Below are 23,447 nucleotides of genomic sequence, written 5' to 3' on the forward strand. Positions count from 1 at the left end.
GGAAGTCACTCCCCTTTCTTAGGCGCATCCTTGGCTGTAAAAGGAGGTTAAATGCCTCTGGAAAACCTCAGGTTTATTTCAGCTTTGAAAGTCCGGTTCCAAATTTAGATCCAGCAGTCGTGTGGCCTGGCCGGTGATGGTCCTGGAGTACTTTCCCCGCGCCTGGGGTCTCTAGGCTGTGTGGATGTAGAGGTGTGGGATGTAGGGGCAGGCACTTACCCGTGGAACTTACATATAAATGGGGGACTGAGACAGCAAACAAACAAACGTGATCCTTCCTGATAGTGGTACATGTGGGATGCCGAGGTTTAAGCAGACGAGTGGTATTAAGAGATTTCAAGGTTTTTGCCAAGAGTGGAAGCTGAGAGGCTTCTGCAGTAAGAAGTCCAGGGCAACTAAGAATTTGACTTGGACCAGGGTGGTAGCTGTGGGCATGGTAAGTACTGAAAGAATTTAGTCCACAGTTTAGCACCCCAGCCAACGGGACTGAAGGACAGGAGGTAGGGATGAGGAAATGAGAAATTTAGGTTCTCCTCCAGGGTTGGGGCCTGAGAAGAGATGGGCAGCGATGCCGTTTCCTGGAAAACTGGGAGAGGATGTGTTTGGGATGAGGGCACTGAGATATAATGAAGGTCAAGTTTTAGGGGTGTCAGAAAAAGAATATAATGAGCAAAAATGTTAGTTTGTTTCCTCCTCTTTCCTATCTGGAGAAAATGTCTGCTTCCTTTTATTGTATTGGAAATCTCCATGACTTCCAAATACAGAATATTTTACAATTTTCCCCTAGCCCTAAATTCAGCGAATATGTTGATTTATTTGAGTGAGAGGACGTGAAAGGGAAGCCACCTAGGCACAGTTTTCTGTCCAGGCCCTACCGGATTAGTTTTTATTTAAAAAAAAAAAAAAAGGTGCCATTCTTTGGGCCAAGCGGTGTGCTCAGCGCTTTGCCTCCATTTTTCATTTAATCTTCACAACAACCTTAAGATGAACGTTCTTCTCTAATTCCCAGTTCTCTCTTGATTAACTTGGCTACCCCACTATATGGATCAATTTGCAGGGTCCTACGTCCCTTTGAAAATCTGATGAAAGTTATAAACCTTCCCTGGGAAAAAAGTACAAACACCTGCAATAACTTTAAATAGGAGTTCACCGGCCCTAAACTTTTCTGAGCTTACTGTTTCACAAACTTGCCTATTCTTGAATTCTGAGCTGGAGGTTGTGATTCTCTCTTCTGTACTTTAAGATGATGCACTCTTCCGAAGTTTTCGATTGAACTCTAGTGGCCAACTGAATTGACTTTTTCAGATCACTAAAAAGTTTCTCCTTGAAAAATACTCAGAAGATGAAACACACACACACACACACGTGTACACATACACACGCGGACACCATATAGCATCATCAGTGGGAAAAGTGACAGCATCTTGCTAAAGGGTGATCATACCATATTAATCCGATTCGCCAGAACTACTTGCTTCACTGAGCTCTCAGGTGTGCTCGGGTCTTCCTTTGAAGAAAATAAATGTCACCGCTACCCTCTATTCTACTCCCATTTTCCTCCCCACCCCATTTCCACTCTCCCTTAAAGAGATGTGTGCACACAATCACTGCCCAACGCAGGAATGCATCACTCCATCCAATGCTTGGAAACTGTCCGTGAAGATGCCTTTGAGTAGCTGTCTATTTGAGGATTTGTGGCTAATTCCTCCCCATTTGTTTCCTTAGCCTGCTCCCAACCAGGTGTCTCCCGAACTTTTCCCCTCCGCCACCAACTCCGTCTCCATCAGCAGGTGCTTTCTGTCATAGGGACTGGCGTGCCGCGGACAGTGTGATAAAGAAACCGTATGATGGATATGAGAAATTCGTAAGACCCAGCAGCAAACGGGGAGCGGCTGGCGAGCGCTCCACGGCCCCCAAGCGTAGGAGCTCTGGATCGGAATTTGTAATTCGTAATTGGAACGTGAGCGCCGGAACAGCTCTCCCTGTAACCACCCCAGCTGGCGCGCGGAAAACCCGGAAAGTGGATTTCGCCCCCGCTCCCTCCCGGAAACAACTCCTGGTGCCTGCAACCGTTCTCACTGAGCATGTGCAGACGGCGATGCGCATGCTCTGTCGCGGTCCGGTTCGGTTTCTGTTGCGGGACCCAGGGTGTCTCCTAGCGCAACCGGAACTAGCCGTCCCGGGGCCGGCCTCCTTTATCTCCCGCGGCCTTGTAGTGGTCTCCGAGCCTCCCCACCCCTCCTTCCCTCTTCACCCCCTAGACTTGATTGCCCTTTCCCCGAAACAGCTATCATGAGCGCGAGGCTGCCGGTGTTGTCTCCACCTCGGTGGCCGCGGCTGTTGCTGCTGTCGCTGCTCCTGCTGGGGGCGGCTCCTGGCCCGCGCCGGAGCGGCGCTTTCTACCTGCCCGGCCTGGCGCCCGTCAACTTCTGCGACGAAGAAAAAAAGAGCGACGAGTGCAAGGTGGGTGAGGCCTGACGCGCCCCCTGATACACTGTCGGAAGGGGAAGTCGCCCCTATCCGGGGGAGCTGATCCTCGGGTGGGAGTGAGGGAAGGGGGTGTAGCAGTGGGTGGGGTCGAGTTTCCCCTGAAGCTTTTGGGGTCGACCGGGCTGTGGGTGGGGGGGCTCTGGCACAGCCCTTGCAAGGGTAGATTCTGGAGGACTCAGTGGGCCTCAGACTCTCCTCCCGTCTTGCGGGCCAAGTAGCACGAGCAGCTGTATTCAGTTTTCCTGGAACAGGGACCGAGTGGAGCGCCCTTGGAGTTGGGCTTCACGCCTTAGAGCTTTGGAGTTGGATGCATGCAGGTCCACGCGTGAGTGTTCGCTCACAGCCCTGTATCATGTACGCTAAGAAAGCGGGTGACCGACTCCTTGCATGTGAGCAACACTCAGCCTAGTTACAGTTTCCATTAGCTTTTAACTTCATTGCTTCCTGTTGAATTGCATTTTCCTGGAACCTCCTGGTTGGTTAGGAGAGCTTGTTCTTTCTAGGACTTTGATACCTCGCATCACAATTAGAAGTTGGTTCCTTATTTGTGGAGTATAACACCCAGAACCGCACAAACTGCATTAATAAAGAGTTGCTGTAATGGTTGAGCCACTTGATTTCTGACTTTTAAGTGTAAAAGATATTAATACCCAAAAATGATACGAGATCTCACTAGTTTCTCTTAGATAGTTTTAAACATTTAAAAGGGGCAAATGATGGGAGAATCTGGTATTTTCCTAGGGCAAGTCTTGAAAACTTTGATTTCTTACAACATTCACACCCAAGGTTTTCAGTTTAATTGCTAGTAAAAGAGGCGTAAGTAAAGTAACCTGCTTTTAGGTTACATGGTGTAGGGCTTTACAGTATTCATACACAACTATTTTGTTAAGTTTATTTAAAACTTAACATTTGGGGGATGAGGATCTCTTTGAAGCCTTTAATGATTTTAACAATTCAAATAATCGTTCAACAAACTTTTACAATCTATAAATAGGCTTATTTATTAAGTTTGATTTTTTTTAAGCTAGTGTTTATTTTATTACTGCTAGCTTTACTATAGCTGTGAATTTTGAGGTTATTTTAGGGCATTAGATAAGCTATTAAATTTTTCATAACATGTGGTGGTTTCTTTTTAGGTTGTCAGCTGTCCTGAATGACATGTTTATACATCTGTGCAAAACCTTGTATCTGAAAAAATATATAAGGATATTTAAGGTTTACCCAAGTCAGCAGTTGACGTTTCAGTACTTAAGTTTATACTCTGCAGTGCAAGAAACTTTTACTCCTTTTTGAGGAGTCTGACTGAAAGACTGTTGTGCTTCCAAGTGGAAGGGAGATCTAGACTTGCAAGTACACTGGTTTTTCCATTAAATATTTTAGTAACCAACCTTCAAAGCCTAGTATTTGGTCTTTAATTTTAACAGCAGTTGTATATTCTATTCCTAGTGCCTCAAAGATGAAAAATATATTTCCTGCCCTCTAGGAACCTCAAAGTAAGGGATATAAGTTTATGAACAGATTAACAGATTATTGAAATCTGATATACGGGATGATGTCCAAAGTGTTCTAAAACACAAATGAGGAAACTATCTGTGGACTAGAGTCTTTAGGGAAAGTTCTATAGAAGAAGTGACACGGCCAGGCGTGGTGGCTCAGGCCTGTAATTCCTTGGGAGGCCGAGGTGGGTGGATTACCTGAGGTCAGGAGTTTGAGACCAGTCTGGCCAATATGGTGAAACCGCATCTCTACTAAGAATACAAAAATTAGCTGGGCGTGGTGGCAGGCATCTGTAATCCCAGCTACTTGGGAGGCTGAGGCAGGGAGAATCGCTTGAACTCAGGAGGCAGAGGTTGCAGTAAGCCGAGATTGTGCCATTGCACTCCAGCCTGGGCGACAGAGCGAGACTTTGTCTCAAAAAAAAAAAAAAAAAGAAGAAGAAGTGACATTTCAGATGGACTTAGAAAATGAATAAGTGAAACTTACAGGTGGTCTGCCAGTTAGATGATTGTTTTCTCAACAGGTCCTTTGGTAAGTGGCTAGGTTGTGTATTATAGTTGTCTTTTGGTTAATCTTGGGGGGTCATTTTGGATTTTTAATTTTCATGGGTATAGGGATAAAACAGGCAGAGTAGATCATTTTTCTGAAATGTTTGGATTTTTATCTTTATCGCCAGCTACACTCACGTTTGGTCAATGGAAACAACTCTTAGAAGAGCAGGAGGGTGTACTTTCAGCATTTTTCCTACGATATGACTAACTGGTGTAGAGAATTTGAAATAAACTTTAATGTTTATTTTCTTTGCCTTTCAAAGAAGATGCTATAAATAACAGTAAACAGTTGAAATTTGTATTACTTCAATCGGGATATTAATAATTTGTTCTCATCCATTTCGTATTTGTTAAGGACAGTCTTGTATATATTATTCAGAAAAGTGGAAGGAACTTCTTTTAAAAATTAGAAATGAGAGTCGTGAAGTGGAAATGATTCTTTCCAGAGGATGCTGTTAAGTTAGTGAATCTGAAATTGGATAAATTTGGCAGGTCGTTGATGCTGTTACCAACGGTTTTTCCATCTGTAAAATAGGGATAATCATATTTGATTATGACATATTCCCCTTGAAAGGTATTTTGCATTTCTTAGAGGAAAAATGCAATATTTGTCATTGTTGTCATAGTGTAGAGATGAAACAAATATATCTTCAACTTATATATAATTTAGGTAGTAGAGTGTTTTTATGTGCTGTAAAGTTTGTCTCATGCATTTACCTCAGGATGTAAATTGAGAGAGAATCAGAAGAACCCTGAGGATTTAGTAATTTTCTCTCTTTAAAAATTATCTTACGTTGAATTTACTAGCAGAGAAACAGGAGTCCAGTGAACATAAAATTCTATTTATGTTGCTGTAACTTCTGATTAATTATCTTAGCCTTCATAGATACTGTATGTTTTCATGGCCTCCTTTTTTTAACTTATTTTACATGCACATGCATTTGGATATTGAGGTGGTGCACATTCTTACTGCTTTTTATAGCCTATACTATTTCATTTTGTTCCTGTACTATCTATGGTTTGCCTAACCATTCTTACTTGTAGGGCATTTAGATTGGGCCCAGTTTTTCTCTATTATAAATAGCTCTGCTACAGTGTATTTAGCAGTAATTATTTGCATATCCCCAAATATAAAATTCTGGGCAAAGATAAGAAGTGTTTTAGTTCCATGTAGTATTGCCAGATTTCTTTCAACAACGATAGGTTTGATTTACAGTGCCTTTAACTAAATAATACCTTGTCTTGCCGCATTATTTTAATTTTTATTTATCAATTTCATAGCGATTTGATGGTCCCTAAGACTTTTTTTTTTTTTTGAGGTGGAGTTTCGCTCTTATCACCCAGGCCAGAGTGCAATGGCGTGATCTTGGCTCACTGCAACCTCCACCTCCTGAGTTCGAGCAATTCTCCTGCCTCAGCCCCCTGAGTAACTGGGATTAAAGGCGCCTGCCACCCCCTGGCTAGTTTTTGTATTTTTAGTAGAGATGGAGTTTCACTGCGTTGGCCAGGCTAGTCTCGAACTCCTGAGCTCTCAGGTAATTCGTCCACCTCAGTCTCCCAAAGTGCTGGGATTACAGGCATGAGCCACCACACCCAGCCTGTACACTTTTTAAATGCTTTACTTTCATTGCTATTGAAGTTTCTGCGTCTTTTAATATTTTTCATTTATTTGCCTTATTTTGTTAGGTTTTGAAACCATAGTAATAAAAGATTGAGCTATGCTATTCCTTTCCTGTAGAATTCTCTTTACTTTCTTCACATCAAGGGACACTGTGTGACTGAAATAAGTAGAATAAAGGCCTGATTATAAATGAATAGATCTTCCAGGGTAAGATACGCAGTTCTAATTTAGTTTGTAAAAGTTTTGGCTATTTCAGTTAGCTTTGTGCTTTTTAGCTTTAGATCAAATCTTAGTGTGCCGAGTGGCATTCTGATGGCTAAGAGGTGAAGATAGTGAGCAGTTCACCTTTGCTGCTTTTAACTTTCAAGTAATTATTGGATTGTCAACCAGAATTCAGACCTAAGAACTAAAAATAATATTCTCCAAAACTTTAATTCTGCCACTTTTTTACTGTTTGATGGATAGATTATGTTCTCAGATGAAAGATTAAGATTTTTTTTCCTTTGCTGTAAGGAAAAATGACCAATCATACCCCCTAGTGGTTAAAAATAATGTTTAAATGAATTAGTTTAACAACTTTTTAATAAAAAAGAAAATTACTCAGTCATACTTTCCTTTCTTGGTAGTTATTTTTAGAAGCATTTTATAAGTTGCAATTGTATTCTGGGAGCAGTCGTGTATAAATATTGGAATGAGTCAAATTTAAGAAAATAGTCCGAATGTTGATCTGAACAGGCACAGAATAAATATATATGTACCTGTTTTAATTTTACCATAGAAGTAGTTTGAAGATTTTGAAGTATTTAAAGAAAAAAATAGTAATTAGTATGCGTATTTATTGGTATAGTGATAAATATTTATCGATATTTAGTTTTACGTTCTCATAGTTTTCTCTGGAATAAGAGCATTGATTCTTAGCTTCTGGGAACTCATTAGTGTTTGGGTGTTGCTGTTTCAAATCTGAAATCTGGCACTGGGAGGACTTACTTTGACTATGGTAAATACACATTCCAACAATTATTTCTTCTTCCTCTGAAAAGGTATGTGACACTGAGAAAGTTTGCCTTTCAGAAATTAAATTTTTAAGTAAAATTATTTTAAGACTGTGATTGTTTGTTATAGTCAATCTGAGAATTAGAATGAAGAAAGCAACAGAAGTCTATGAATAAAATTGTGTCTTTCTGCATGTGGCCCCTCACCAAGGTGGGTGTAAACTTGAACTTCCAAAGGTGTAAACTGGAACATCTGAAACAAATCACAGACATACATTCCACACCTCACACCCCCAACACAAACACACAGACACACATCAGCACTACAGAGATTGGTCTGTGCACTGTCAACCTTAGAGCCCAGCTGCCCAAACCCTTACTTCCCTATTCTCGCCTGTAGTTTTCTGTCACCATGGTCTCTCAGTAAGTTTTGTAGTTAATTGTAGCTGGTTTACATGTGTCCAACAGTTTCATTCTGTTTTCATTAAAATTAACTATCTATGAAAGGTTTTGGAGGAAATTTGTGAATTTTTTCTTTTTTTGCTCCTCTTCTCACTTTTCAAACCTGTTTACTATGTTTTGTGTGTTTTGTATATGCCTTAGCTAAACTTCATAACATCCCTATGATATTTAGATGAGGAAACAGAAGCTCAGTAAGATTTAGTAGCTGTCTCTAGTATACAAAACTAGTAAGTAGTAAAGCCAGGATGCAAACAAACCCAAGACTGAGTCCAAAGCCTAGGCTCTTGGCCACAGCCTTCTACTCTGAGCACTCTTCTTCTTTGCCTCTCCCTGGGGATCCCTGACCCCTTATCACCCTGGACTTTGACAGTTCCAGAAAACACTCTATATCTATTACATGTGATTTTCATTTTATTTTATTTTTTAGAAACAGGGTCTTGCTCTGTTGCCCAGGCTAGACTGCAATGGTGCAGTCATAGTTCATTGCAGCGTTGACGTGTCTATGTAATTTTTAAGTAGTCAGGTTTTGTATTTACTTCTTTTGTTGATACAGTCTAAAATTGAAATTTTATTTTTCAGGGCTTTGGGGAAGGAACCCAGGTAATTATCTAGGAGATCAATTTCTGGGCATTGCTGGTTGGATAACTCAGAGCTCATAAACAAGCATTTGTGAGTCCCAGCATTGCCCTTGAGACTTTTATTGTGTCTGAATTAAGACTTCCCTTCTTCAGGAATGCGCCACTGTGGACTTCTCTAATGTTAAGGAGTTGAAGCTTCCATAGATTTCCTTTTTTATGGCCTCCATATCTCAAATCCTTTTGTGCTTGTCATTTGCCATGATCCTTGTACAGTCACATTTCTTCACTGAGATTTCTTTCTCCCTTGAAAATCCAGTTGTAGGTGTGGGGTGGGACAGATGTGATGATAGCAGAATAAGGTAGAATAAAAGCAGAAACAAAGGAACCAGGAAATGGGAAAAAGTATAGTCCTGTGGCGTGGCCCATGTACCTTGTTAAAAGAAATAAATAGACTCTAGTTGTGACCACAGCTGTGATCAGGTATGGAATCGGCAGATTAGGACTAGAAATAAAATTGTATATTTGGGAGAGAAATTTAAAAAGGAAGACTCTAGAATTCTAAATAAAACCACTTCATTAAAAAATTTCTTAGTGCAGGATTGTAATCAGTCTTACTTTCTCTAAGTGACTTAGGATTCTGCAACTTCCTTAAAATGTTTCATGTTGTCAAAACTTTGCATGCTTGAAATAACCTAGGTGGGGACAGTTTGAAAGTGTGAATGTAAAGCAAGTAACCCTTGAAGCTCTTTCTAGTCCCATCAGTGATAATCTAGAGTTGTTTGTCTCTATTTAAGGCAAATTTCTGGGAGGAGATGGACTTAACTGTTTTGGATGGTGAATAAAGATGCTTAGAGTGGAAAATGACCTTAAATAAATCAGATATTACCCTCATATAGCTCATGCTATTTTCACGATAAGGAAACAAAGTCAGCCAGGTGCAGTGCTTCTCACCTGTAATCCCAATGCTTTGGGAGGCCATGGTGGGCAGATTGCTTGAGCCTAGGAGTTCAAGACCAACCTGGGCATGATGAAACCCATCTCAACTAAAAATACAAAAATTAGCCAGGCGTGGTGGCATGAATCTGTAGTCCCAGCAACTTGGGAGGCTGAGGTGGGAGGATGTAGGGACCAGCCCCACAGGGTTGGTGGGTTTTTCTCCCTGTGTGTGGAGACGAGAGGTTGTAGAAATTAAGACAAAAGACAAAAAGATAAAAGACAGCTGGGCCCGGGGGACCACTACCACTAAGACACAGAGACCAGTATTGGCCCCGAATTCATGGCTGCGCTGTTTTATCAGAAACAAGGCAAAAGGGGCAGGGTAAGGAGTGTGAGTCGTCTCCAATGATTGACAAGGTCATGCGAGTCACGTGTCCACTGGACAGGGGGCCCTTCCCTGTTTGGCAGCTGAGGCGGAGAGACAGAGAGAGAGAGGACACAGCCTATGCCATTATTTCTTCATATCAGAGGTTTTTAGTACTTTCACTAATTTTGCTACTGCTATCTAGAAGGCAGAGCCAGGTGTACAGTATGGAACATGAAAGCAGACTAGGAGTATGACCACTGAAGCACAGCGTCACAGGGAGATAGGCCTCTGGATAAGTGTGGGCGGGCCTGTCTGATGTCAGGCCCTCCACAAGAGGTGGAGGAGTAGAGTCTTCTCTAAACTCCCCCGGGGAAAAAGGGACTCCCTTTTCCGGTGTGCTAAGTAGTGGGTGTTTTTCCTTGGCACTGACGCTACCGCTAGACCACAGTCTGCTTGGTAACCGCGTCTTCCCAGACACTGGTGTTACCGCTAGACCAAGGAGCCCTCTGGTGGCCCTGCTTGGGCATAACAGAAGGCTCTCACTCTTGTCTTGTGGTCACTTTAAACTATGTCACTTCAGCTCCTGTCTCTGTATGGCCTGGCTTTTCCTAGGTTATGATTGTAGAGCGAGAATTATTGTAATATTGGAATAAAGAGTAATTGCTACAAACTAATGATTAATGGTATTCATATATAATCATATGTATGATCTATATCTAGTAGAACTCTTGTTATTTTATGTGTTTTATTATACTGGAACAGCTCATGCCCTTAGTCTTTTTTTGCCTGGGCACCTGGGTGGCTTGCCACCCACAGGAGGATTACATGAACCCAGGAGGTCTAGGCAGCTGCAGTGAGCCATGATTGTGCCACTGCGCTCCAGCTTGGGTGACAGAGAGAGACACTGTTTAAAAAGGCAAACAAACAAAACACACACACACACACACACAGCACACAGAGATTCAGTAGCTACTCCAAGAACATATAAATAAGCTCTGTCACTTTTTAAAAAAATATATGCTGTATTAGGCTGTTCTTGTGTTGCTATAAAGAAATACCTGAGACTGGGTAATTTATAAAGAAAAGAGGTTTAATTGGCCCACAGTTCTGCAGGCTGTACAAGCATGGCATGGACATCCCTCAGCTTCTAAGGGGAGCCTCAGGAAGTTTTTACTCATGGCAGAAGGTGAAGCAGGAGCAGGCATGTCACATGGTCAAAGCAGGAGTGGAAGAGAGTGTTTTGTTGGACGAGATGCCACACTTTACAAGTAGATCTCACAAGAACTCACTCACCATCACGAGGACAGCACCAAGGGAATGGTGCTAATCCATTCATTAGAAGTCTACCCCCATGATCTAGTCACCTCCCACCAGGCCCTACCTCCAGCATTAGGGATTACAGTTTGACATAAGATTTGAGTGGGAAAAAATACTCAAATCTCATGCCCTTCTTATATTGCAGAATACAATCATGCCTTCCTAATAGTCCCCCAAAATCGTAACTCACTCCAGCATTAATTCAAAAGTCCCAAGCCCAAGTCTGATTTGAGACAAGGAAAGTCCCTTCTACCTACGAGCCTATAAAATAAAAAAGCAAAAACAAGTTACTTACTTCCAAGACACAAAGCAGGTATAGGCATTGGGTAAATATTCCCAGGCCTTGGGCAGCTCCACCATTGTAGTTTTGCAGGGTTCAACCCCCACAGCTGCCCTCAGGTTTTTGAGTGCCTGTAGCTTTTCCAGGCACAGAGTGTAAGCTGCCAGTGAATCTATTCTGGAGTCTGGAGGACAATGTCCCCCTTCTCACAGCTCCACTAGGCAGTACCCTGGCGGGGACTCTGAATGGGGCTCCAACACCACATTTCCCCTCCACACTGCCCTACTAAAGGTACTTTGTGGGGGCTCCATCCCTGCAGCAGGCTTCTGCCTGGGCACCCAGGTTTTCTCATCCTCTGAAATCTAGGCAGAGGCTGCCAAGCATTCTTCACTCTTGAACTCTGTGTGCCCGCAGGCTTAACAGCACATGGAAGCCCCCAGGACTTACGGCTTGTATTCTGTAAATGGCAGCCCGAGCTGTACCTCGTACTCTTTGAGCCATGGCTGGAGCTGGAGTGACCTGGATGCTGGGATCCCAAGGCTGCACAGGGCAGTGGGGCCCTGGGTCTGACTATGAACCCATTCAGTGTTCCTGGGCCTCTGGGCCTGTTTTGGGAGGGGCTGCTGCAAAGGTCTCTGAAATGCCTTTGAAGCCTTTTCCCTGTAGTCTTGGATATTAGCACTTGGCCCCCTTTTAGTTATGCAGGTATCTCTAGCACATGGTTTCTCCACAGCCTACTTGAATTTCTCTCCAGAAAAAAACTTTTTTTTTCTTTGCCACATGGTTAGGCTGCAAATTTTCTGAATGTTTATGCTCTGCTTCCTGTTTAAATATAAATTCCAGCTTTAAATCATTTATTTGACCCTTCAGCTAAGGTAGGCTGTTAGAAGCAGCCGGGTTACCTGTTGAACACTGCATAAAAATTTCTTCTGCCAGATATACTAGGTTGTCACTCTTTAGTGCAGAGTTCCCCAGATCCCTCGGGCATGAATAGAATGCAGTCAAGCTCTTTGCTAAGATGTAACACGTGTGACCTTTGCTCAAGTTCCCAGTAAGTTCCTCATTTTCATCTCAGACCTCAGCAGCCTGACTTTACTGTCCATATCACTGTCAACGTTTTGGTCACAACCATTTAAACAGTCTCTAAGAAGTTCCAGACTTTGCCTCATCTTTCTATCTTCTTTTGAGCCCTCCAAACTCTGCCTGTTTCCCAGTTCCAAAACCAGTTCCACATTTTCAGGTATCTTTATAACAACACCCCATCCTCGGCACCAGTTTCTTTATTAGGCCATTCTTGCATTGCTATGAAGAAATACTGAGACTGGGTAATTTATAAAGAAAAGAGGTTTAATTGGCTCGGGATTCTGCAGGCTATACAAGCATGCACCGACATCTCTCTGCTTCTGGGGAGGCCTCAGGGAGCTTTTACTCAAGGCAGATGAGGAGGCAGGAGTGGGCGTGTCATATGGTTACAGTGAGTGAGAGATGGGGGATGGTGCCACACTTTACAAACAACCAGATCTCACAATAACTCGTTATCAGGAGGATAACACCAAGAGGGATGGTGCTAAACCATTCATTAGGAATCCACCCTCATGATCTAGTCACCTCCCAGCAAACTCCACCTCCAACATTGGAGAATACAATTTGACATAAGATGTAGACAAGGACAGATATTCAAACTTATCACGTGCCTTGTGTTTCCATCTGGATTATAAATTCTTTGAAGGCAAGTGTTCATGAATTTGTATTATTTTATCATCCAAAATGTCTAGTATAGGACTTTGTGGGCATTAAATACATGTGTTGGCTGATTGAGTTTTTCATGGTCTTCAGGATCTGTTGTGAGTGTTCTTTGGTTTTCAAGTATATTGCAAATTCTACTATTTTTTCCTATTTAATAAATTGGCTTCTTCTGAGATAATTGTTCCTGTTCCTGGAACATTTTTCCACCCTAAATTTTACTTTTTTATCTTTATTTCTTACTGTTTTCATTTGGCTTCTGTTGCTTTACAGTGAGACTAAGGTCTACTCTCAACTTTAAAGCCCTTTTTCCAGCTTTTAATTGTGACAATTTTCGAAATTCAAAAAAGTTGAAAGAGTAATGTAATGATCGCCTTTTACTCACCTAGACCACCTAGAATCAAGTTGTTTACGTTTTTTCATACTTGTCTTATCTGTGTATTTATGTTTTATAGGGGTGAATGTCATGACATCTGTGGCGTACTTTCACGTGGTTCAGCTTGAAGCCCTTTCTTAAACCATATAAACTCCCGGCAGTCTCATTTCCTTTCTTCCAATTTTTAACATTTGCTCCACTGCTATATTAGGAGGTTCTCATTCTTATGATACTTTTGAAATTTCTTTCTCTTGCTGCAAGAGTTGATATTTAGAGTTATTGCAAATGTAGCATATTTACAAATTTATTGTAAATGGCTCTCTTCTATGTTCTGTGTTACGGTTGACTTTAATTTTAATTGACTTCACATTCCTCAGCGTGTTTGAGATGATAATTCTTAAAATTTCAGATTCTCACAATTTAGAAAAGGAAGAATGAAAGTGCTATGAACGCCAAGATGAACTGAATATTCAAGCTGTGTTTGATTACTTTGCTGAACATCAAAAATAGGTCCATAATTTAGTGTTGATATCTATGATAGACTTTCTTACAAAAGTAGTGTGGAAAAGTGTCAGAAGAGATAAGAAGGAAGAAATGTAGAGGAATAAAGGCAACAGAAATAAAAAATTATGGTAGCAGCAGTTGAGTTTACCTACTTTGTTTCTGCAGTCCAGCTTTTTAACTTGTTTCCTCATGTTAAAGAAGCAAGGAATCCCTAATTCTTAAGGCTACTATCAGAATTGTGCATGGCAATTATTATCTTCCTTTTCCCTAGACTAGTGAAGATGACAAGAATAATGAATAGGCATTAACAAGGTTCAGAAGGCCGTCTGTCTTAGTGTTCTTGAAAAACACTGGAATAGCCTACTTGCACTACTTGGATGAATGGGAGACGAGAGGAATGAAGAGCCTTTCACAGAAACCCTTATACTAATAAACCTTTATTCAGACTCAGGAATGGCCAGTTTCTTTAAGATAATAGATTACAGCTGCTATGTTTATTATTTGTTATAGTTATTACGTGCCAATTATGGACGACCTTCTGTGTGTACTATTTTCTGTTTTATTATTACATCATTCAGTTCCTATATTCAAAAGCGCTTAGTAAGAGTAGACCTAGGATTTGAAGTGAACCCAGCATTCTGATGATACATTCTGTCTAAGAAGAATTGGAAGCTGCTTCATGAGATCAGGAAGGGTTGACAGATAAGGTAAATTTAATGGGTGTTAGATATTAGATGAAATGCCAAACGTAGATGGATTAAAAACTAATAAATGCAGATAAGAAAATAAGGGAGGAAAGGGTTTGAAAACCCCCCTTGGGCTATGTACTAAAATGGAGTAAGAGTGATAGCAATTGGTTTAAAAGACACCAAGTTACATAAACAGAAGATTAACATGGTTTCTGGAAAAGAAGTTTTCCTGGTTTCTAGAGTTACTGGAAGATTTGCTGTAGTTTTAGAAGGAACCAATGAATTTGATTTCTAAAGTTTTGGCAAGATTGTTTTTTAAAGGTTAAAATGAAATTTAAAGGAAATGTGGCGTGGGTTGGCTTAAGGGCTGAGTGAGGTGGAGTGAGAGAGAAATCCATGGGGAATGCTGACAGTGGAGATTTCCAGGACTGGTGCTTGAGGCTAATTTGGGTTTTAAATTTAGAAAAGAGAATGCACATGAAATGTTTTAATTTGCCAGTGGTACAAATCTCCATATGTAGCATAATGTAAAGCTAATGGAAATATATTTTCAGAAGCTCTCTTCAAGTTATTATGAGACAGCAAAAAGTAAATTAATTTGGTCGTGGACAAATTGAGAAAGTGTATCTGAAGAGAAACAGTTACCATGTTTTTGAGATGATGAGCTCCAAGCTATCAGTTTAGAACATAAGAAGGAAATAAAGAACTGTCCTTGAAGAATTTTAGCTTGTGGGTAGAAAGGCTAATGAAAGTAACAATGTTACTCTATACTTACATGAAACTTTAACATATAAATCTTAAACTCTGCTATGATTCTCCATGACATGCCTTTTAAGAAAGATATGAGAATAGGGCAAGGTCCTGAGAAGAGCAGCTGGCATGATCAAGGAGATAGGTGATTCAGACGATTAAGACTCAAAGGAGATAGGAGAGAATGCAGAAAAGGAGAATAATATTTTCCCTCAATCTTAGATTCTTAGAGCCAAAAGTTGTCTCATGAAACTTCAGAGAGGACATCATAAGCTAAGCAAAAATTTGTATTACTTCATCAATTGGGTAGAGATGGGAGAAACATTTACCCTAAATTTATATGCCCTGAGACAATGTCCTAAAATTTTTCACATGGCCTCAGGCTTTCAAACTTTATGCCTTGTGTTGGACCCTCTGAGATTTGAATTCAAATAATATTGAAAAATACCTGGAAAACAGTGCTGAAGGATGTACTAGAATTCTAATCCAGCTTACTGCTTGTTTTTGTAGGGCCTTCAGGCTAATAATTGTTTTTACATTTTTAAGTGGTTGGAGAAAAAAATCAAAAGAAGGGTAATATTTAGTGATGAGTGAAAATTACATGAGAATAAAATATCAGTGCTGTAAGTGAAAGTTTTATTGGGCTACAGCCATGCTCACTTGTGGATGTAGTGTCTACGACTGCTTTTGCACTACAGCAGTGGCAGAGACCCAATGTCCTATAAAGCCTAAGTTACTCTCTGGCCCTTTACAGGAAAAGTTTGCCAGCCTCTTAGATAGACTAATAAAATTAGCGTCGTTTTTCCAGGAAAAGAAAAGATTGTAGTGACTAGAGGAAAAGCGTTAAATAGATGAAGAGATGTTATATACAGTCATGAACCACATAACGTTTCGGTCAACGACATACCAGTGGTCTCATAAGATGATAATGGAGCTAAAAATTCCTATTGCCTAGTGACATCATAGCCATTGTGACATCATAGCGTAATTACCTTATTTTTTAAAAATTTAGCATAGCCTAAGTGTACAGTGTATAAGTCTACAGTTGTGTACAGTAATGTCCTAGGCCTTCACATTCATTCACCGCCCACTCACCCAGAGCAGCTCCCAGCCTTGCAAGTTCTATTCACGGTAAGTGCCCTATGCAGGTGTAACGTTTTGTCTTTTTAGACTGCATTTTGATTGTACCTATTCTATGTTTAGATGTGTTTAGCTATACAAATACCATTGTGTTACAGTTGCCTGCAATATTTAGTACAATCACATGTTGTTTAAATATGTGATGGACCACACCATGTATATACCCGAGGTGTGTAGTAGGCTACACCATCTAGATTTGTGCAGGTATGCTCTGTGATGGTCCCATGACAAAATCCCCTAATGACACGTTTCTCCGAACACATCCCTGTCATTAAGTGACACATGACTGTAAATGGTGCTGAGCAGCATGCTGTTCTTTCCTGTGCTGTTCTTTCTGTTTCTGGTCTAACACGGAGGCCGTTAGCCTCCTGGGACTATTTACATTTAATTAAATACAACTTAAAATTCAGTTCTTCAGCTACATTGACTGCATTCCAAGTGTCCAATAGCCACATGTGGCTGGTGGCCACCATATTTGAAGAACATTTCCATCATTGCTTAAAACTCTGCTGGGCATGGCTGTGTCATAGTAAATACGGTACTTTGTGCCAGGTGCTGCTCTTGAATCTTCTCAAAAACTTCTTGAAGTAGGGATTATTATCACTTCTGTTCTACAGATCAGAACGTTGAGGAACAGGGAAGTGAAGAAACTTGCCTAGAATCACACAGCTGGTGTCAGGCAGCATTTAAGCCCAGGCAGCCTAGCCTCAGAGTCTTGCTTAATCATTTCGTGCTGAGAAAGGTTGAGAGTGAGGAATACGCTTAATCGTAGCAAGAGGGACATGGCTTATGTGTTGACAGTGCTGTACAGATTTTGAAACACAAAACTTAGAAAAGTTGTATACAGTATAATAGCCACATTCCTTCCTAGAAGGAAATCGAGAGATAGGAACTGGACTAGTGTTTTGGAGACCTTTCAGTCTTCATTAGGTTAAATGGATCATTTGAATTCTGACTTATCTTCATAGTAGTGTTGACTCTTTCTAATTAGTGGAAATTATTTTGGCAAAGGAAGCCATTAAATGGGAATTTTGCCTTCACAATGGTTATATGTATTTGTGTTAATTCAAGCATGCTGTATTCTACATGATAGACTACATATAGTAGTTGCTATAGTATCATGTCCTATTACCTTTTTAGCTGTGTTGAAGGCTGTGTTGCTGTTGAGTTATAATTTCACTTGAGTAGAGGTATAGGGGCCACATGTGATACTGTGTTTGGTATTACATACAAAGGCTGATGCCCTCCGTTGTATAGCATGAATATTGGGTGAGCATTTTAGTGGATGAACACTTCCTTCTTCTGAATATTACTAAATTTTTTTGGTTTTATTTTAACAAATGCATAGATTTCATGTGTCAGGCACTATTTGGAGTACTTTATAAATGTTAACTTATTTAATCTCCATATCCCTATGAGAGAGATACTGTTTTTTTTTTTTTTTGAAATGGAGTCTTGCTCTGTTGCCCAGGCTGGAGTGTAGTGGCGCGATCTTGGCTCACTGCTACCTCTGCCTCCAGGGTTCAAGCAGTTCTCCTGCCCCAGCCTCCCCGGTAGCTGGGATGACAGGTATGTGCCACCACACCTGGCTAATTTTGTATTTTTAGTAGAGACGGGGTTTTGCCATGTTGACCAGGCTGGTGTCAAACTCCTGACCTCGGGTGATCCGCCTTGGCCTCCCAAAGTGCTGGGGGGTTACAGGCATAAGCCACCGCACCTGTCCGAGAAATACTGTTATCCTCATTTTGCAGATGAGGAAGCTAAAGCACCCATGAGGAAAGTGACATGTTTAATAGTTTGACCACAGTCACACAATTAGACAAGTGATAGCACTGGGGTTTGAACCCAGGCAGTCTGGCCACAGAACCTGTAATCTTGCCTGCTGTGTTTTGCTGCCTTTCTGGTGGCAGTGGACTATTGATTTGTTTTAATTGTACACCAACCATCTCATCTTGGTTTGGGGGATATTAGCAAGTGTAGAGGATTGTTGACAGCACTAGTAACTGAGATCAAAATGACAAGTGTGGCTCTGTGGCACTCCCAGAAGCCTCATGACTAGTCCACAGGCAGTATACAGCTCTACCTCTATAAAATAAATACTTGTCCCAGCTAAATAGCTCTTAGTCATTTTTGATTAGCACCAAAAGTATTTCAGGGCACACATGACTTGCTGGCTTCCTCAGCTGGTAAATTCTGTCATGAGTAGCCTGAGCTCCTTTTTTGAGAGGGTGGGTCAGTGTTACGGGTCCTGCAGAACTTCAGCTACCGCTGGGAGAAATTTTGGAAGCTTCAGTAGGAAAGTGTAGCTTAAAATTAGCCTATATTTCCCAGGAAGTTGATACAGCTTATCTCCCTCTACCCTGATGTTCAGCTTGATCTGGTTATTGCCACCTTCTTCACTGCTACTACCTTGTACTTCATTGTTCTTAAATTGATGGAAGAGGTCCTTCAAAGTTAGCCTATGTGGTCGTTGTCTATCCCCGTGTGCTTAAGAGTACAGATGTGCATGGAATTGTATTCCAGTATAGTTAATCTAGAAATATCTAACCAACTTGGCAGCATTTCTTGGTTGCTTGCTGTGAAAATGCTAAAAATTGTGTTTAAAAATAAAAATTGTTGTGCTTCTGAGTGTAATACCAAATTTGGAAACCAGATTTTTAAAAATAGCATCTATATTAATATGATAAATGCTTTTAGTTAAAATATCTTAATAATTTTTTAGAAAATTTAGAAAGCATTTAAAAACTATTGGAGACATTTGCAACTCTGAAAATTATTTTATTGTATTTTTAAAATTAATTATTAAAAAATTTTTTAAGACGGAGTCTTGCTCTGTCACCCAGGCTGGAATGCAGTGGTGCCATCATAGCTCACTGTAACTTTGAACTTCTAGGCTTGAGTGATCTTCCTGCCTCAGCCTCACAAGTAGCCAGGAATACAGGCTCGTGCCATTGTGCCCAGCTAATTATAAAAATTTAAAAATTTTTTTGTAGGGACGGGCTCTCACTATATTGCTCAGGCTAGTCACAAACTCCTGGCCTCAAGTGATCTCCTACCTCAGCCTCCTAAGGGGCTGGGATTACAGGTGTGAGCCACCATTCCTGGCCCTATTTTAGTATATTTTAAATATATATAAATCCACTCAGTGAATGGATTTGTAAGAGAATTGTTTAAAGTTGACTGGAATTATAACATTTTACATTTCACACATTGTCAAATTCTTTTTCCATTCTAAGCATGACTTAAGGCTTTATGTCCTGTTGTTTATATTCTAATTTTGTGTTTCCTTATTTTCAGGCCGAAATAGAACTATTTGTGAACAGACTTGACTCAGTGGAATCAGTTCTTCCTTATGAATACACAGCGTAAGTTTTTCAGCTTGGTTTTTATATAAAATTCAGGATTTTGTACATTGAGAACTTTGTTTTCTCACAGTTGTGGACAAATTGATATGCATTTTTAAAATGTACACGGCCTGAAAATATTTTTTAAGGTGTACTCTTCCAAGGTGTGGTTAAAAATGTGATCTTTGTTTTATATTTCTTTGTAATACAACAGAAGCACTGACTAAACAGTGAATTTCCTTTTTTATCTGACTGAACAAAAAGGTATTTTGTTTTCTTAACATTTTAAAATTATAAATAGCTCCACATATTTTTAAACAAAATTTTTATGTCCCACATAATCAGTTCCCAGAAATAACTACTTTGATGTCTACTTCTCCACATTTTTTTCTCTGAATAGTCTAATCTATATAATCACATTTATTCATTTTTGTTTTAAACAGAAGTAGATTCATAGTATTTATATTTACATTTATTTTTATGTTTTTGAGACAGAGTCTCACTGTATCACCCAGACTGGAGTGCAGTGGTGCGATCTTGGCTTGCTGCAACCTCTGCCTCTGGCATTCAAGTGATTCTCCTGCCTCAGCCTCCCAAGTAGCTGGGTTTACAGGCGCATGACACCACGCCTGGCTAAGTTTTGTGTTTTTAGTGGAGACGGATTTTACCATGTTAGCCAGGCTGGTCTCAAACTCCTGGGCTCAAATGATTCACCCACTTCGGCCTCCCAAAGTGCTGGGATTACAGGTGTGAGCCACTGCACCTGGCCCATACTATTATTTTTGATTGGCACCTTGTTTTTCTCATTGAATATATTGTGGGCATCTTTCCATGTCAATACATAGCTACCTCACTCTTTTTAGTGGCTGCTATTATTTCTATTTTAGAATTATATAGATTCTGGCCAGGTGCAGTGGCTCACGCCTGTAATCCCAGCACTTTGGGAGGCTGAGGCGGGCGGATCACGAGGTCAGGAGATCGAGACCATGGTAAAACCCAGTCTCTACTAAAAATACAAAAAATTAGCTGGGCGTGGTGGCGGGCGCCTGTAGTCCCAGCTACTTGGGAGGCTGAGGCAGGAGAATGGCGCTCCAGCCTGGACGACAGAGCGAGACTCTGTCTCAAAAAAAAAAAAAGGAAATTGTATAGATTTCATGTACAGTTAGTTTCACTAATTTCCCGTTTACCAACATTTGATTATTTCCAGGTTTTTTGTTTGTTTGTTTTTGAGACAAGGTCTTGCTCTGTTGCCCAGGCTGGAATGCAGTGGCGCCATCATGGCTCACTGCAGCCACAACATCCTGGGCTTAGGTGATCCTCTCATCTCAGCCTCCTGAATAGCTGCGACCACAGGCGTTTGCCACCATGCCTGGCTAATTTTTTTTTTTTTTTTTAAATTTTTTGTGGTGATGGAATCCCACTATGTTGCCCAGCCTGGTCTCAAACTCTTGGGTTCAAGTGATCCTTCCACCTTGGCCTCCCAAAGTGCTGGGATTACAGACATGAGCCACTGTGCCTGGCCCAGTTTTTTGATATTGTGAAAAATGCTGCATGAATATCCTTTATTCATTTGACCATTGTATACTATATTGGGTCTAAAACCGTTCCTAAAATTTTGTTGAATCTAATTTCTCTGCTATTTAAGAGTTTTAAAAGAAAATAGTTTGCTGTGGGGAAAAGCATACACAAAAAAGTTAAGACTATCCTAAAGAATTAATATACTTAAATATGTCTAAGAAAAGATATTTATAGTCTACCCAAAATACATGAATGGGTAGACTATAATTTAATTATTGGATACTTAAATTTTTTTCTAGTTTTTGTTTTGTTAAACATCTTTAAATCTTTGTGGGTATTTTTAGGAAAAGTCAGTGGATCTGTTATATACAGTAAATGGAGATTCTTAATTTGGGAACTTCAGCCGCAGTATTGTTTTTAATCACCAGAGATCCACCTGCCTCTTTAGGAATCTCAGTAATCTGTTACTATTACCGTACTGATCTCAGGTATTCCCCATATCATTCCAGGGTGAGCACAGAACTGCCCTTTAATTTTCTGTGGCAAAGCTGAAATTAAGCTGTAATGTTTAAACAGAACTTTATTAAAGTCAATTAGTAATACAAGGGAATTACAACACAGAGAATCTTATAGGTGACTGACTACATCTTCTCTACAGCACTCTTCACAGGGAGTCTGTTTAGCCATACTTCACATGTTGGGATGTGTTGGCCAGTGTACTGAGATGAGACAGAACTGCAGGTAGACTTGACATACATTACTGAAATATCATTTTTAATTAAAGGTTTGAATTAGATATAGAAGGGAGATAAGGTATGCAAAATTTGTTTGGATAATAAGGATCTAAATCATTTTATTATTGGAGTGAACAAAAATAAATTATAATGAGTCAATTTAAAAGATCCTGTAATATGCACTCTAATAAGAGAATGTTATTTAGAAAACAAAATATTCGAAGGCATAATTTTAGGTGTTTTTTATGGGGGGAGATGTGGTACATAGGACTTGGGGTATGGATAGATTTCTTACTCATCTACTAGAGCTACTAGAATGATCAGTACCTAATCTGCTCTCAAGATTGGCTAGGTGTTTGATATTTCATCGTCCCTTTTATGTGTAAAAATTTAAATATTCTTCTCCCAGGTTTGATTTTTGCCAAGCATCAGAAGGAAAGCGCCCATCTGAAAATCTTGGTCAGGTACTATTCGGGGAAAGAATTGAACCTTCACCATATAAGGTTTGTATTTAGTGTTACGTAATAATTATTTACTTACAGCTTTTGCTGTTTGTTATTTAAGAAAAGACTGAGATAACTCAGCTATCATTGCTAAGGAGGAGTTCATTTCTCTTTTTCATCTAGGAATAGTTTCTTAAAATCATAGTTAGAAGGATCCTTCTCCTTCTCATAATGTGTCATTTATAAGTCTGTCTTAATGAACATTCATGCAACTAATGTTATGAAGATAAGACGGTGGCTTAAGGGGCAAGACTCAGACGCTCTGCCTCCTTTGCAGAGGGTCCTGAAACCCACCTTCCAGTCATGAGGGGTTGTCCCAGCTGCTCTATGACTGTTTCCCTCTGTTTTCCAGCAGTATCTAGAGACACTCTCTGTTAACACGTATAATGCTTCCTGGGCTCCCGCATTGGGATTTTTGGAAGCTAACCTTTCTTTTCTTTTTTTATTTTTTTAAGGCAGAGTCTTGCACTGTTGCCCAGGCTGCAGTGTAGTGGTGAGATCTCAGCTCACTGCAACCTCCGCCTCCCGGGTTCAAGCAGTTCTCGTGCCTCAGCTTCCCGAGTAGCTGGGACTATAGGTGCATGGCACCATGCCCAGCTAATTTTTTTGTATTGTTAGTAGAGATGGGGTTCCACCGTGTTGGTCAGGCCGGTCTCAAACTCCTGAACTCAAGTGATTTGCCCACCTCGGCCTCCCAGAGTGTTGAGATTACAGATTTGAGCCAGTACGCCTGACCTGACCTTTCTATTTTGATGATTGAAAATGTATTTGGGGCCGGGCGCGGTGGCTCACGCCTGTAATCCCAGCACTTTGGGAGGCCGAGGCGGGCGGATCACAAGGTCAGGAGAGCGAGACCACGGTGAAACCCCGTCTCTACTAAAAATACAAAAAATTAGCTGGGCGCGGTTGTGGGCGCCTGTAGTCCCAGCTACTCGGGAGGCTGAGGCAGGAGAATGGCGTGAACCCGGGAGGCGGAGCTTGCAGTGAGCCGAGATCGCGCCACTGCACTCCAGCCTGGGCAACAGAGCGAGACTCCGTCTCAAAAAAAAAAAAAG

At 40.7% G+C, this 23,447-nt stretch overlaps 1 protein-coding gene across 1 annotated transcript in view; it reads left to right on the forward strand.

Moving 5' to 3' along the window:
• Positions 1-2,126: 2,126 nt before the first annotated feature.
• Positions 2,127-23,447, forward strand: part of TM9SF2 (transmembrane 9 superfamily member 2) — a 73,299-nt gene continuing 51,978 nt past the window's right edge. The window contains exons 1-3 of the mRNA XM_005586161.4: positions 2,127-2,463; positions 19,591-19,658; positions 22,299-22,392. Coding sequence (XP_005586218.3) covers positions 2,293-2,463; positions 19,591-19,658; positions 22,299-22,392 — 333 coding nt within the window. The 5' untranslated portion in view covers positions 2,127-2,292. The remainder of the gene's footprint in view (positions 2,464-19,590; positions 19,659-22,298; positions 22,393-23,447) is intronic.

The sequence above is a fragment of the Macaca fascicularis genome, chromosome 17 (assembly GCF_037993035.2).
Source record: "Macaca fascicularis isolate 582-1 chromosome 17, T2T-MFA8v1.1".
NCBI classification, from domain to species: Eukaryota; Metazoa; Chordata; class Mammalia; order Primates; family Cercopithecidae; genus Macaca; species Macaca fascicularis.